Genomic DNA, 12,291 nt, shown 5'->3' with positions numbered 1-12,291 from the left:
GAGCAGCACTCTAGCCGCAGGCAGAAGCAGGCTGAGCTCGGCCCCGCAGGGCCGTCCTTCCCAGGGAACCAGGCTGCACTCTGAGCTCGGGGGCACGATCAGCTGTCCGCCTGCCTTACCTTCTGCCCCCCAGCCTGAGCACACACAGCTTGCACAGAAGATGAAAATGATGCATTTCCCATTCCGGGATCTGCTTGTCTAGCTGATGGGACTGGGCTGCTACAGGAGGTGAGTGCCCTGGCGGTAGAGTCAAGAAGACCTGAGGGTCGACAAAGATTAGGCAGTGTTTACGTTTTATTTTTCTTTCGATAGGAGGGACCATTCCTCAAGGAAGTGATGCAGTTCTGCACGTTCTTTTAGTGACCGGAACTACATCTGCCTCTGCTTGTGCTTTGGGTTCGTTTTGCAGTAGATGAACCAGCGCCCGCGCCTCTTCACCCGGTAACAGTCCCTGCAGCGCTCCTTGATGACGCCCTTGGTCTTGAACCCCAGGGCAAGCTGCAGGCCGGGCAGCTGCAGGCCGGGCAGCTGCAGGCCGGGCTGCCCCGCGGGCCCCCACGCCCTGGGCTTCGCACCAGCGGCACCTGCAGTGTGAAGGCGTCCGGGCAGCAGAGTGGAGAGCGCGCGGGGCATCGCCGGGGGAGGCCTCCGACGGAGCAGCGGGCTCAGGGCGGACGCCAGCATCTTCGTCACCAGCGCGGATGCCATGCTGCGGCCGAATCGACCGGGAACAGAAAAGCAATCCTTAAGGTCTCCGCGCACGATGGAGAGCTTTGCCAACAGGCTCCACCGCCACCCCCCGCGAGCGCCCGCCCCTCCGCCCGCGCTCTGCAGCCCCGGGCCCCCCGGCGGGGTCTCAGAGGGCCGGGGACGCGGCAGCAAGCGCCGGGCCCGGCCGTGCCCGCCGGCAGGGGACAGCACGCAGGCGGCCCTTCTCGGCGGCAGGGGCCGGGGCGCGGAGGACCCGAGGCCCCGCGCCAGCTGCCGCCCCGGCCCCCCACCCCTCGCGGCCCTGGGACCCCTGACCTGAGAAGGCGACCACGGCGGCCGGAAGCGCGCCCCGCAAGCGCCTGCGCAATGGGGCGGGGATGCCACCGTCCGGAGTGTCCGCCAGAAAGAAAGATGGCGGCAGGATCACGTGGCCATCCCCCCGGTGCCGGGCGCCGAGGCGGAGTCACCAGCGCGCCCTTGATCTCCACCTGGGACCCCTTCCCGCCACAGGGTGTCAATGGTTTTGGAGAATGTCAAAATGGGAACGGAAATAGGTATCTAGAATGCAAAAGAAACCACAACCAACTAGACATTTTTAGAAAACAGGCGAATACCGAAGTCAAAGCAAAATCTAGAAGAACCCACTGTATTAAGTGGACATCCTGGGGGAAAGGAGGCAAGGCTCATGGAAGCAGTGGAGATAGGCAGTCGTCCTAACTAGTTGCAGTCAAATATCTTTTTTCCCCCTCCAACCTTTTATTATGAAACATTCCAATAAAAGTCGAACGACTCCGGCGAGCCCGCATCTACCCATCGCCAGAGCCCACAATGAACTCAGTACACCCGCCGTTCCGTGTATGTGTCGCGAACCCACCCATCTGTTGTCCGTGCACGAAGGCGACCTGCAGACGACGGTCCATCTGCACGCCCCACCACGACACCTGCCCAGGTGAGCTCCGGGCCTGCCTGTGGGTACCTGTCTGTGGGCATCCTTCCATTCCGAGAGGTTTTCAGTGCATCTAGTCTCTCATCACCTCCACCTCCTGGAGTCCAGACTGTGGGTGCACTCAGCTCCCGGGGAGGGGTCACCCCGGCTGAGTCTACCCCCCCATACCCACCGCCCTTGTCCATCTGGGCGCTGGCCCCGCGTGACTGACCCTCCTGAGCGGTCTATTAACGGGTAGGCAGTTCGGGGAGGGAAGCCCCGGGACGGCGAGCCGGAGTCTGCCCAGGTGTGCTCTAGAGCAGGGGGCCTTCGGGGCTGATCTGCATGGGGGATGACATTGATTGTGCTTTACTGGTTGCTTCAATGGAGCTCTGCTTCAGAAATCCCAAAACATGCTGTCCCCATGGCCACACAGAAGTGCGCACTGCGCAACGTGAATGGACTTACAGTTCGCTCTGGGCAAGGACCCTTCACTAATAAAGACATTCGCTATGTAGCCCCCCATGATTATTACCATCGAACGTGAAAAGTGCACCTTCATTTTCCATCCTCCCCTGTCCTACCCCAGGTAGGAATCACCAACAGCTGCTAAGTGCTAGCGTTGCACGTAAAATCTGCCGCCTTTTTCTGAACCGCAGCCCAGCCGCTGCACCTGCAGGGCTGCATTAGCCCGAGCGCACCGCGCGTGCGCGACTCCCCAAGGCGCTCTAAATCCCGGCCGCGAGGGCCCTGCGAAGCTGTGCGCATGCGTCAGCGTGTCGGTGCGCCGGGTCAGGGGTCAGTCCGCAAGATGGCGGCGGCGGTGGCCTTCTGCCGGCTGCTGGGCCGGAGCGGCACGGCGGCGCTGAACCCGCCCCGGGGCGCCAGGTGTTGGGCGGTGCGGACGTCGCCGACCGGCGAGAAGATTACGCACACCGGGCAGGTAACCGCCGCGGCGTGGAGGCCGCCCTCCGTCTCGGACCTGCGGCCGGGGGACGCGCTGGCCGGTGGGCAGGGCCCCCGGGACGCGGAAGCCGCCGCGTGTCGCGGGCCGAAGCCTGTGCCGGCCCCGGTTCAGGTTAGGGCCTCGGAGCGCCGGGCCTCGGGCTCCGACAGGCGGCGCCGTGGGGGTGCCCCGGGCCTCGGGCTCCGGCCGCCCGGTGTTTGTGCCGTGCCGAGTAGTCGTCGCGTCTCGGCCGAAAGCAGAGGCGCTGTTCAAGGGCAGCGAGAGGCCGGGCGGCGACCAAGCCCCCGTGTTGCCGGTGTCGCCCAGTGGAGGCCGTCTGGAGGGGAATCGGGGCTGCCCCTGCCCTTTCCAGCCGCGCCTTGCCGCCTTCCCGTTCGCGTTTCTGCCCCTTCTCAGTTGGGGCGTCTTGCCGAAATGCGCCTGGTTGCACAGTGGTCCTTTGTCGCTCCTGTGCTTGATCGCGAACGGCCGCAGTGTCAGAAAAGCACTTGCCTGTGATATTAAGTGACTTCTTTCAGATCAGGCTGCAAACATCATACATGGTCTTTTTTCCCCCCAGGTCTATGATGATAAAGACTACAGGAAAATTCGGTTTGTGGGTCGTCAGAAGGAGGTAAGCAAGAGATCTAGTAAAAGAGGTAGGCTTTCATAAAACCTTTAGAACCAACGAGAAGTAAAAAGTTAATATACAGCCTTAAATTCTCAAATTGTGAGCCCCCGAGCAGCTCTGGAATTCTGCATTTCTTTGAAATGTCTGCGTGTCTACATTTGTTTTGTTTCCTTCTGAATTATACAAAGTGACGTCTTGTAAGTGCAGTCTGGGCTTATGTATAAATGGGAGTGGTCTTTTTTGTTTTCTTCATTTCTGTGCCTTATACTCCTGAGACCGTCAGATTAAAGGAAGTCACATCAACTTTTAAAAATGACTCTTTCAGTCACCTTTTGGGGTATCCTTCTCCTATTCCTGCCAAACAGATGGGGCTGTGTTCTTACAGGGACTGACACTCCGGAGCTGAACCTGGCAGGAGGACTGCCCTGCCCTGACTGGGTGTGTCCCACCATGACTGCAGGAGAGAGATGCTGGTAGTGGTGCCCCCACCTCCAGGAGCCTGTGCTCTTCCAATTCCTCGCTCACCCGCGCTGCCAGATCCCCAGTCTTTGTGCTCGTTGGTTCGGGTGGTCTTCCGTGTCTGAGTTCTTCTGTCCTCCAGAGTCGCCTTGAGCCCCTCCTTCCCTCAGTCAGCCTTCTTGTTACTCCTCCCCTCTGATCTTGGTTCCATAGTCCATTCTTAAATTCTCATTTTCTACTTCCATTTCTGCCTTGTGGGTGTTGGGGGTAGGAGCAGGCTGGTGGAGACAGTGTTCAGTGGCTGGGGGCGAGGTGGGGAGCACATGGGTCCTGAAGCCTCAGGCTTGCCCCTGCAACCTGGCCCCCAGCTCCCTAGCTCAGCACCTCTGATGCTTTAGCAAGCACCTGAGTCTGTCCCAAGCTCCTCTCTGCTAGAGACTCTGTGTGGCCTCTGGTTTCTGATTGCCTTAGCAGGGGCAAGGGGAGCAACTTAAAACCAAAATCAACCAAACAAAATCAGAATTAGCAAAGCCAGTGAACTGTGAACAGAGGAGGCAGAGCTGATGGTGTCTGCTCACCCAGGTCCGGAACCCTTCCTGGCTCCGGGTCTCTGTGGCCTTTTCCCGTTTGACATCGTGAGTGTCCTGGGGGCACATTTTCAAGTTGTAAAGGTGCAAGGCATGTCAGTAAATGAGTTGTCCTCTGGCTTTCATTGTCTTATGACAAAAATTTGGCATTTAGTAGTACTGTAAAACTGTTTGGGTTTCCCAAAAACATTGTTTTAGAAGACTTTTACGTGTACTGAAAACTTGGACGTGAAGTGCAGAGGGTTCCCCTATGCCCACCTCCTGCCAAGCAGCCCGTTACTAACATCTTGCATTGGGGTGCTGCATTTGTTGTGATTGATTACTTTGAACACTTGATGGATGTTGATATGTTATGAGCTCAAGTCCGCGGTTTATGTTGGGGTTCATTCTTTGTGGTGTACGTCCTGTGGGTTGTGACAAACTCATGTCATGTGTCCACTGTTACAGTATCACACAGAGTAGTTTCCCTGCCCTAAAAATGTCTTGTGCTCCACCTATTCATCCTTCCCTCCCCGCCGTCTCTGACAACCATGGATCTTGCTGTCTCTCTGGTTTTGGTTAGTTGTGTTTTAAGAAATCCAACGAATCTGAGCTTAATCTGAAGAACAAGGAGAGTGGGAAGCTAGAGAAAGGGCTTTGCAGAGAAAAATGGAAAGTATCTGTGTGTGGCTCTTGGCCGCTCCGGACCAGACATGCCTGATACAGTTTGCAGCGTGTCTGCAAGGGAATCCGTGTGAGCCTCTGACGGGAATCTTCCCAAGAGGGGGCACTCACGTGCTGAAGAACAGGTCCACCCAGCTCCCACCCCTCAAGGAGGGGACAGAAGCCAGGCCTGCCATGGTCCTGGGCCACCTCCGCGAGGCAGAGGGCTGGAACTGAGCAGATACTCGTCTGAAGTTACAGAACTAGTTTCATTGACTTTGTGATCATATGCATCAAACGAAAGGGCACACGTTTCCTGTCCTCTAGTGGAAGAGCTCGTGTGGACAAACGATCACAGTGGGGAGTGGCAGTGATGGGGACAACAGTGAGAACAGTCGCAGTACCGTCTCTGTCACCTGGCAGCTGGGTGTACTCATCTGGTTTCGAGCATGGCTCCAGATCACTCTGTCTGACCGCGTCCGGATCTGTGCACCCTCAAGCACTGCCTGCCTCAGTCACTGACCTCACTGGGCTGAGGGTGCTGGGTTCGAGCAGACAGTCCCCTAGAGAACCCCCCTGCCCCAGGGAGCCATCAGTGAGCGTGTGCCTTACTCTGTTGCTGTTGGGTTACTGTGACTGGGGCAGGCGTCATTTGTAGGTTTTAAAGATGAACAATTAGGCAGAGAGCCCAGAACACTGGGAGGCCGAGGTCCATTGAGTACAGCTCCCCCCTGCCCTCCACTTTCTGAAGTGATGCTCTGCCCCAGGAGGAATACCCTCGCCAGCTGTGGGGCTGGTGACCCCCACTGCCTGGAGTGGGCATCCATCCGAGGGAGGGTGCTCCGGACATTTCCTGCCCATCTCAGATTTCCTGCCCCGCTGGCTGGCAGGCGAGTCTGGTTATGAGTCGGTCTCCCCCGCTGGGCCCCTTTGTTCTTCAGTAGCAACTTGAAGGTGCCAACCACCACCAACCTGAGGGGCGGTCCCTGTGGTGTCGACGTCCATGTGCCCTGCTGTGTTTGTTGCAGTAACATGAAGCCTGTCCACCTCAGAAGAGGCTGGGGATGCTGGGGGTGGAAAGAGTGAGCTGTGAGTGCTGGAGGGAGGGGCTTGCGGACTGGGTACGTGCAGAGGGGCTTCAGGGCCCACCCAGGAGTGAAGAGTGTCCTTCAAGGCCTTGCTTCTCCTGGGACGTGGCATAGCAGACCGCTCGCCTGGTGAAGTGACTTCTCCACTGAGGTGGCCCATGCTCCCCAGGCAGAAGCTTTAGAAAACTTCCCGGGTGTTAGCCAGGATCGGGAGCAGAGTGAGACCCTGAGCATCTCTCATCCCCTGCTGACTGGTGTTTGACACCGACACCTCAGCGCGCGGCCATCCGAACTGTCGTGATGCGAAGGTACACGTATACGCACACACACGTGTGTCCGGAAGGTCGAGAAGGCTGAACGAGCCGGCGGGATGCAGTGCTGCCCCGGGGATTAGGAGGAGGAGGGCCCCTGCGCTTCAGGTGGAGGCAGGGGGCAGCAGGTGTGGGCTTCTTGCCAGGGGCCGCCCCGCCCACCTTCGGAGAGATGGCTCCTGCTGAGCGGACATGGAGCTCGGGGTCCCCTCCCTCCAGGCGGGGTTCCCTCCTCTGCACCCACAGCCCCCCCCCCCCCCCCCCCCCGGTCTCCAGGCCTCTCCTTGCGACCCACACCGTAGAATTCCCCACGGACTTTCTTTTCAAGGACCGCCTCCTTGCTGGTCTGTGAAGGGTTTATTAACAAGAACAGTTTCCTGTGTCTGTCTGGTTGTCTTCTGGAAGAAGCAAGCACGTGCCTTTTGAGGCGTATTTGGAGACTGGGGAGTTGTGTTCGCTGTGGCAGGCTCTTCAGCATTTCTCGGGCACTTTGTCTTCTGCGTTTCCCTTCCCAAGTACATCCTGTCTGCCGTGAGAGTGGGGTAAAGGCATGTACGTTTTAAAATAAATCTTTTGGTGACTAGGAGCCACGGGCCTTTGGCTCCCCTGGGGGGGCGTGGACTGTCAAAAGTCTGTTTACCCCTCGGATCCAGGGGGTAGTCCTTGAAACTGAGTTCCTGAAGCCCAAGGTTCAGACACTGGTGGCCTGGGTGGTGCTGAGCGTCGAGGTCTGTGCCTTCCTCTCTCCCTCTGGCGGTTCCACGTGTCAATGCTTGTCCTCTCCCTCCGCACCGGCCAGGTCGCCCCAGAGCACCTGCGAACACTGCCATAAAAAAAAGCCTAGGAGGTATTTTTGAGCATTTTCTCCAAATTTGTGTTAAAAATTAATTTGGATGAAAACCTCAGTTTTTATTGTGATTGAAAAATTATAATAGTGTGTATATACACATGTGTTCAGCTAAATATAAATGTGGTATTAGTATTAAAGATCCCTGATAGTCTAAATAATTGGGCTTTTACTTTATTTTAAATCTGTAAATTTCCATGAACAGGGTTAGCACCCTACAGAATGTTGGTTACTCAACTAGGATTATTCTTCCTTTTTGTATAGCTTTAATACTGTTTTGTGTAGTCTTGTGTTTTATGTTGTACTTTTAATGGATTTGATCTCAGTTTGATGGAGTAAACTCTCCATAAGAACTGTCACTTCCAAAAACATGAGTTAGAATAACATAACAGCTTACTGACAAATGAATTTAAACCTGAGTATCTTGGTGCCCAAATCCGTTGGCCATCAAGAGATAAATAAGAAGGTAGTTTCCCATTGGTTACGTTAGTGGGGTACAAAGGAGTGTTGTACAGCCGTGGCAGCGTTCAGGGCCCGCGACACCGTCTGCCTGGAGCCCACTGTGCCGACAGCCGAGGCAAGAGCCTGGGGCGCTGGGACGCGTGTCTGCGTTCGCGCCTCGTGAGGCCCGGTGGTGCGCCTCCTGCCCGTCCTCGGTGAGGGCGGCAAGACCGAGCCCTGGGCTGTCACCTGCAGGTGGCTGCTGGACACGTGCTGGCTCCGGGGCTTTTCGTACGCCTGCAGTTGCACCGAACCCCGGGAACGAGACGTTCACCATCGAAGGTCAGCGTCGCCCTGGAGCTGAGTGACGGGCAGTCCTGTGTCCGCCTCGGGCGTCAGCTGCCCTTCTCATGGGAGATGATGGTCTGTCTGACCGCCGTGACGGGGCCCGGGGGTCTGTCACTGAGGTAGACGCCGTCGTGTGTTGCACCATGAGGCTTCATTTGTGTGACGCGTGGCTCTGTGTGAAGCAGAGGTGAGCGGGACTTCCCTCCCTCCACAGCCCAAGTAAGGTTCAGGTGCGAGGGGAGCGGCCAGCCCGGCTGTAGGGGCCACTACGCTCAGAGGGGCCTGTGGCACAGCCCGGCCTCCCTGCCCGGCCGCGTGGCGCATGCAGCCTGTAGCCTCTAAGGTAGCCCTACTTCCCAGTATCCTCCTGCTGTGTCTGTGGGAATAAAACTTCACAAAATCATGGTCTGTAGCTATAAACCTTTTTAAAAATAATTAAATTTTTCCAGAACGTCCACATTCTGTGGGTCTGGGGCGTCCTCTGTGTTGATGGCAGGCGAGGCCTCTGTTTCTGCGGAAGAGTGAGGGGCTGGGCCACGCTGGGTCGCGTGTCCTCTGGATGGAGTCCGCTGGCTTTAGAAAAACTTAACTGAGGTTGACTGTGCCTTTCTGACTTATTTCCAGGTTTTATTAAAATTCAGATGTCCAAGCCCCCCTTTATTTGTAAAGATTGATCCACGTCCGATCCTTGTCTCCTTGTCTTCTCTCAGGTGGGGCCTCTCCATGGAGGTGGGGCTCTGGGCACGCAGGGCAGGCACCCAGCTGGGCCCCGGGGGCCAGGACTGCCCCGCACGGCAGTTCTCACTGTCAGGTACGCACAGCACTGAGGTTCTCACCAAGCAGATGGCAGAGTAGCCTGGGCAGCGCTTACTTCTCTGTGTGTAGCCTCCGCTTCCTGTCTTGTTTGCACGCGGTGCCCCTCCCCGTCGTAGTTGCAGGGACGTCTGCCAGGAAGTGTGACGTTCCCCCCCTAATGGCATTCGTCCCATACCGTGTGCTGCAGTCAGATGACCCTCCAGCTTCCAGAAGCGAGTGACTTCCCAGGTGTGGTCTTGCTGTTGCTTTCCACCCTGGGTGGGTTGATGGTGACGCTAGGTCTGAGGTGCCATCAAGCGAGCTGCTCCTCGGGAGCCCGAGTGCGGGGCACAAAGCTCTCTCTGCCGACAGCTGAGAGGGTGGTCAGAGCATATGACTGATTGCTGCGGACGGCTTCGGGGAGCACAGACTGTTGGAGCAGGGAAACGCCTCTGGATGTCCTTCCTGGGTTTGCGTGGCTCTCCGGGGCGGGAAGCTGCAGCCCATGGTGTGGGCTGGCCCACCATGGTGGGACATGGGACTCGGCTCCGTAACAGTGCTGTGGGGCACGTTAGGGGCCTTCACACACACACACACACTCACTCACTCACTCACTCACTCACTCACTTTCCCAGCTTTGCCAGCCTCAGGAGCTTTGTCGCCTTGGCCTTGGCCAGAGACGGCTCTGAGTGCCTGGCTCACGACGGGTCAGATACAACAAGACAGGTCTCCTGGCCTGGGTCCCCTTTGCCACAGTAGCTCATTGTAAGACATTATTTGCCCAGCCGGGATGTTTGAATTGCTGTTTAACAAAACAGAGTTCACGAGGTGGAGGGAAAGGATCATGGTCGTCCCATGAGCCCATTCTGATCCAGTGGTTACCAACCAGGAGACTTCCCCAGGCGGCCATGCTGGTTTCTGCTCGGATCCACCCACACCCTGCTCCCCGCCAACGCCAGCCGTCTTGAAGCAGGTCGCTGACATGGTTCCATTGAATCGAGTTCCCCAGTGCATATGGATCCCCAGGAGGTGCTAATGTGACTAGAGCATCAGTATCACACGGGAGATTACAGCGATCTTTAAGTTAAGTATCTAGTGGGTGGTAAATATTCTTGATTGTGTTATAGTAAAAAAATTTTTTTGACTCAGAATACAGATAAGCTTCCTGCGTTGCAGTTGCTGAAGTGTCTATGTTTCTTTCAACTTTTAGGTGTTGCCCCCTCCCCCCAGACACATACAAACTCTCCCTTTACCTCCTTGGAACTCACCTGTCAAAGGACCCGGGTCATTTTCTCCTGTGGAGTCGCCCACAGCTGGGCCCTTCGTGGGGTTTGGTGCCTTCGTTCCTGGGGTGTGGAACCGGGGTTGGCTGTAGCAGCTCCGTCAGATCAGACTCGTCAGGTCAGACTCTGGTCCTCTGTGCTGAGGTTACTGCGTGGCGGCGTAGGGCGCTTCCATCGAGGCTTGGTGCAGGTTCCGGGGCAGTGGCCGAGCGTCTCCACACAGGGTGGAGGGCAGTGCTGTCTTCCCACTTGCGGAAAGACACTTTGGTTGGCCAGAAGAAAGTAGAAGGAATATCGATTTTTTTCCTTTTGTTTACCAGTTTTTAAAATGAGGTCATTCCCTATGGTGAGGTATTTATTGAATTTTAAAATCTGAAATCACAGATTTCAGCATATTTGTTGGGTGTTGGTCCCTGCAGTTGCAACCCCGTCGTCCCTCCAGTGCCCCGGGTTGTCCCGTATTGTCCTGTTAGGTGTGGACGTGGCCGTGGGCGTCTGCCAGAGCTTCCTTGCCCCTGTGACCGCGGAGGGGCCTCTGCTGGTGGGGACAGTCAGCCCTGGGCGCCCGTCTCCGTGTCATTCCTCACGTGTCCCAGCGGGTGGAGCGAGGCACGGGTCCAGGAACAGAGCCGGTGCTAAAGCCACGGTACAGTGTGAGGGGTCTGGTCTGCACATTAGGTACAGACCAGGGAGGAGTGTTTGTAGTCCGGTTCCTGCACCGTTTCTGTAAGTGTGAAATTGTAGCGAAATGGAAAGTTACGCGTGCGTGTGTATGCGTGTATTGTGTGTGTAATTTGAAGATCTGCAGCGATAATAGACGAGAACGTATGGAATGTGCCTGTGCAGGTAGGACCTGAGAGTGTGGGGGGCGTTGTCTACATAAACTTAAATTCCATGAAATTATCTAGCTTTTGTCCTTGGATTCCTGAGTTTTTCTTTTCATCTTGTTCTAGGTGAATGAAAACTTTGCCATTGATTTGATAGCTGAGCAGCCCGTGAGTGAAGTTGGAGATCGTGTGATCGCGTGTGACGGCGGCGGGGGGGCTCTCGGCCACCCGAAAGTGTACATAAACCTGGTACTGTGTCACCTGTCCTTGCTGCCGTAGTCTAAGCTGTCCCGTTCCGTGTGGCCCTTGCAGTGCTGGTTCTGACCTTTCCTACAGACGGCGCAGTAGGGACCGTGTGAAGGGCACCCTTTCCACTGGGACGTGCCGTGAGGTGCTCTGGGACATAGTGTTACCAGCACGGACTGTCCACTTTCCTTCCACACACACGGGCTCGGTCTTCCTGGAACCTCCTTTTGGAGTCTGTGCACCCACAGAGCCTTGGAGAGGGGAGGACCCGGGACGTTAGAGCAGAGGGGCAGGCAGGGGCTGAGGCTCAGGCCTGCCGCAGCGTGGACACAGGGGCGAGAAGTCAGCAGCACCCCAGCACCCCGTCTGCTAGTGGGCTGAGCGTGCCCAGACCAGACCCTGGCCTTGGGGGTGGCAGGCCTCTGCACAGCGCTCCACCTGCTCCAGTCCATTGAATTCTGGGTTCAGGGTGAAACCTCGGCCCTCCTGGGCCACGGGAGTAGACGGGCACTGAGCTAAGGCCAGAAGACTTGTCCTTGTGGCGGTCCTTTGAGATGACCACGTGTTCTGGGGCCAGAGCCAGGGTTCAGGTCACCGCCTGCGGCTGCCAGCGAGTCATCGTGGAGCCAGAGTCAGACCCGGGCCCGGTGCCGCAACGGTTCTCAGTTCTGGCGCGACCTCAGGATTTCAGCCGGGTCTAGCTGAGATTGTATTTCAAATTCTGTGCACACTTTCCTCTCTGATGTCTAAACATGTTTAGATGGGAGCAGAATATGGAAATTTGAGATCTCTCTTCTCGAATCTTTTCAGGACAAGGAGACAAAGACGGGGACATGCGGTTACTGTGGCCTGCAGTCCAGACAGCAGCACTAGCATGACGTGCGTCGTCGTCCCAGGGGCCGTGCATACGGGCTGCTCGGCGTGAACATACAACAGAGCCTCCTGCTGGTGCCGAATAAACGGTGTTGTCATCACGGATGGCGAGCCACGTGCTTGTTTCTTTCAGAGAGCTGATGTTGGAGAATGAAGGTGCACTTACAGGTGCAGACCAAAGCGGGGTCCTCCTCCGAGGTGCGTGCCGGCCCTTCTGTAGCATGTCCGTGCTCCATGCGACCACACTCGGTGGCTCAGGGATGGGAGGGGGGAGGACTGCTCTGATTCTGCAGAACGGAGGTTCATCAAGCTTAGGGCTCCCCCAGGGGCT

The 12,291-nt window shown here is 56.8% G+C and overlaps 2 protein-coding genes across 2 annotated transcripts; one reads left to right on the top strand and one right to left on the bottom strand.

Moving 5' to 3' along the window:
• Positions 1–276: 276 nt before the first annotated feature.
• MRPL36 (mitochondrial ribosomal protein L36) lies at positions 277–1,164 on the bottom strand. The gene is made up of 2 exons (XM_025866694.2): positions 1,027–1,164; positions 277–709 (listed from the first exon to the last, which is right to left on the bottom strand). The coding sequence occupies exon 2, from the start codon at positions 706–708 to the stop codon at positions 370–372; it is 339 nt and encodes a 112-aa protein (XP_025722479.1). The 5' UTR covers position 709; positions 1,027–1,164; the 3' UTR covers positions 277–369.
• Positions 1,165–2,419: 1,255 nt separating this feature from the next.
• On the top strand, positions 2,420–12,065 carry NDUFS6 (NADH:ubiquinone oxidoreductase subunit S6). The gene is made up of 4 exons (XM_025867486.2): positions 2,420–2,579; positions 3,163–3,216; positions 10,968–11,090; positions 11,898–12,065. The coding sequence occupies exons 1-4, from the start codon at positions 2,448–2,450 to the stop codon at positions 11,958–11,960; spliced, it is 372 nt and encodes a 123-aa protein (XP_025723271.1). The 5' UTR covers positions 2,420–2,447; the 3' UTR covers positions 11,961–12,065.
• Positions 12,066–12,291: the final 226 nt, after the last annotated feature.

The sequence above is a fragment of the Callorhinus ursinus genome, unplaced genomic scaffold (assembly GCF_003265705.2).
Source record: "Callorhinus ursinus isolate GAN/ISIS: 27379988/994484 unplaced genomic scaffold, GSC_fseal_2.0 scaffold3, whole genome shotgun sequence".
Taxonomy (NCBI): domain Eukaryota; kingdom Metazoa; phylum Chordata; class Mammalia; order Carnivora; family Otariidae; genus Callorhinus; species Callorhinus ursinus.
This window is presented reverse-complemented; position numbering and strand designations above follow the sequence as displayed.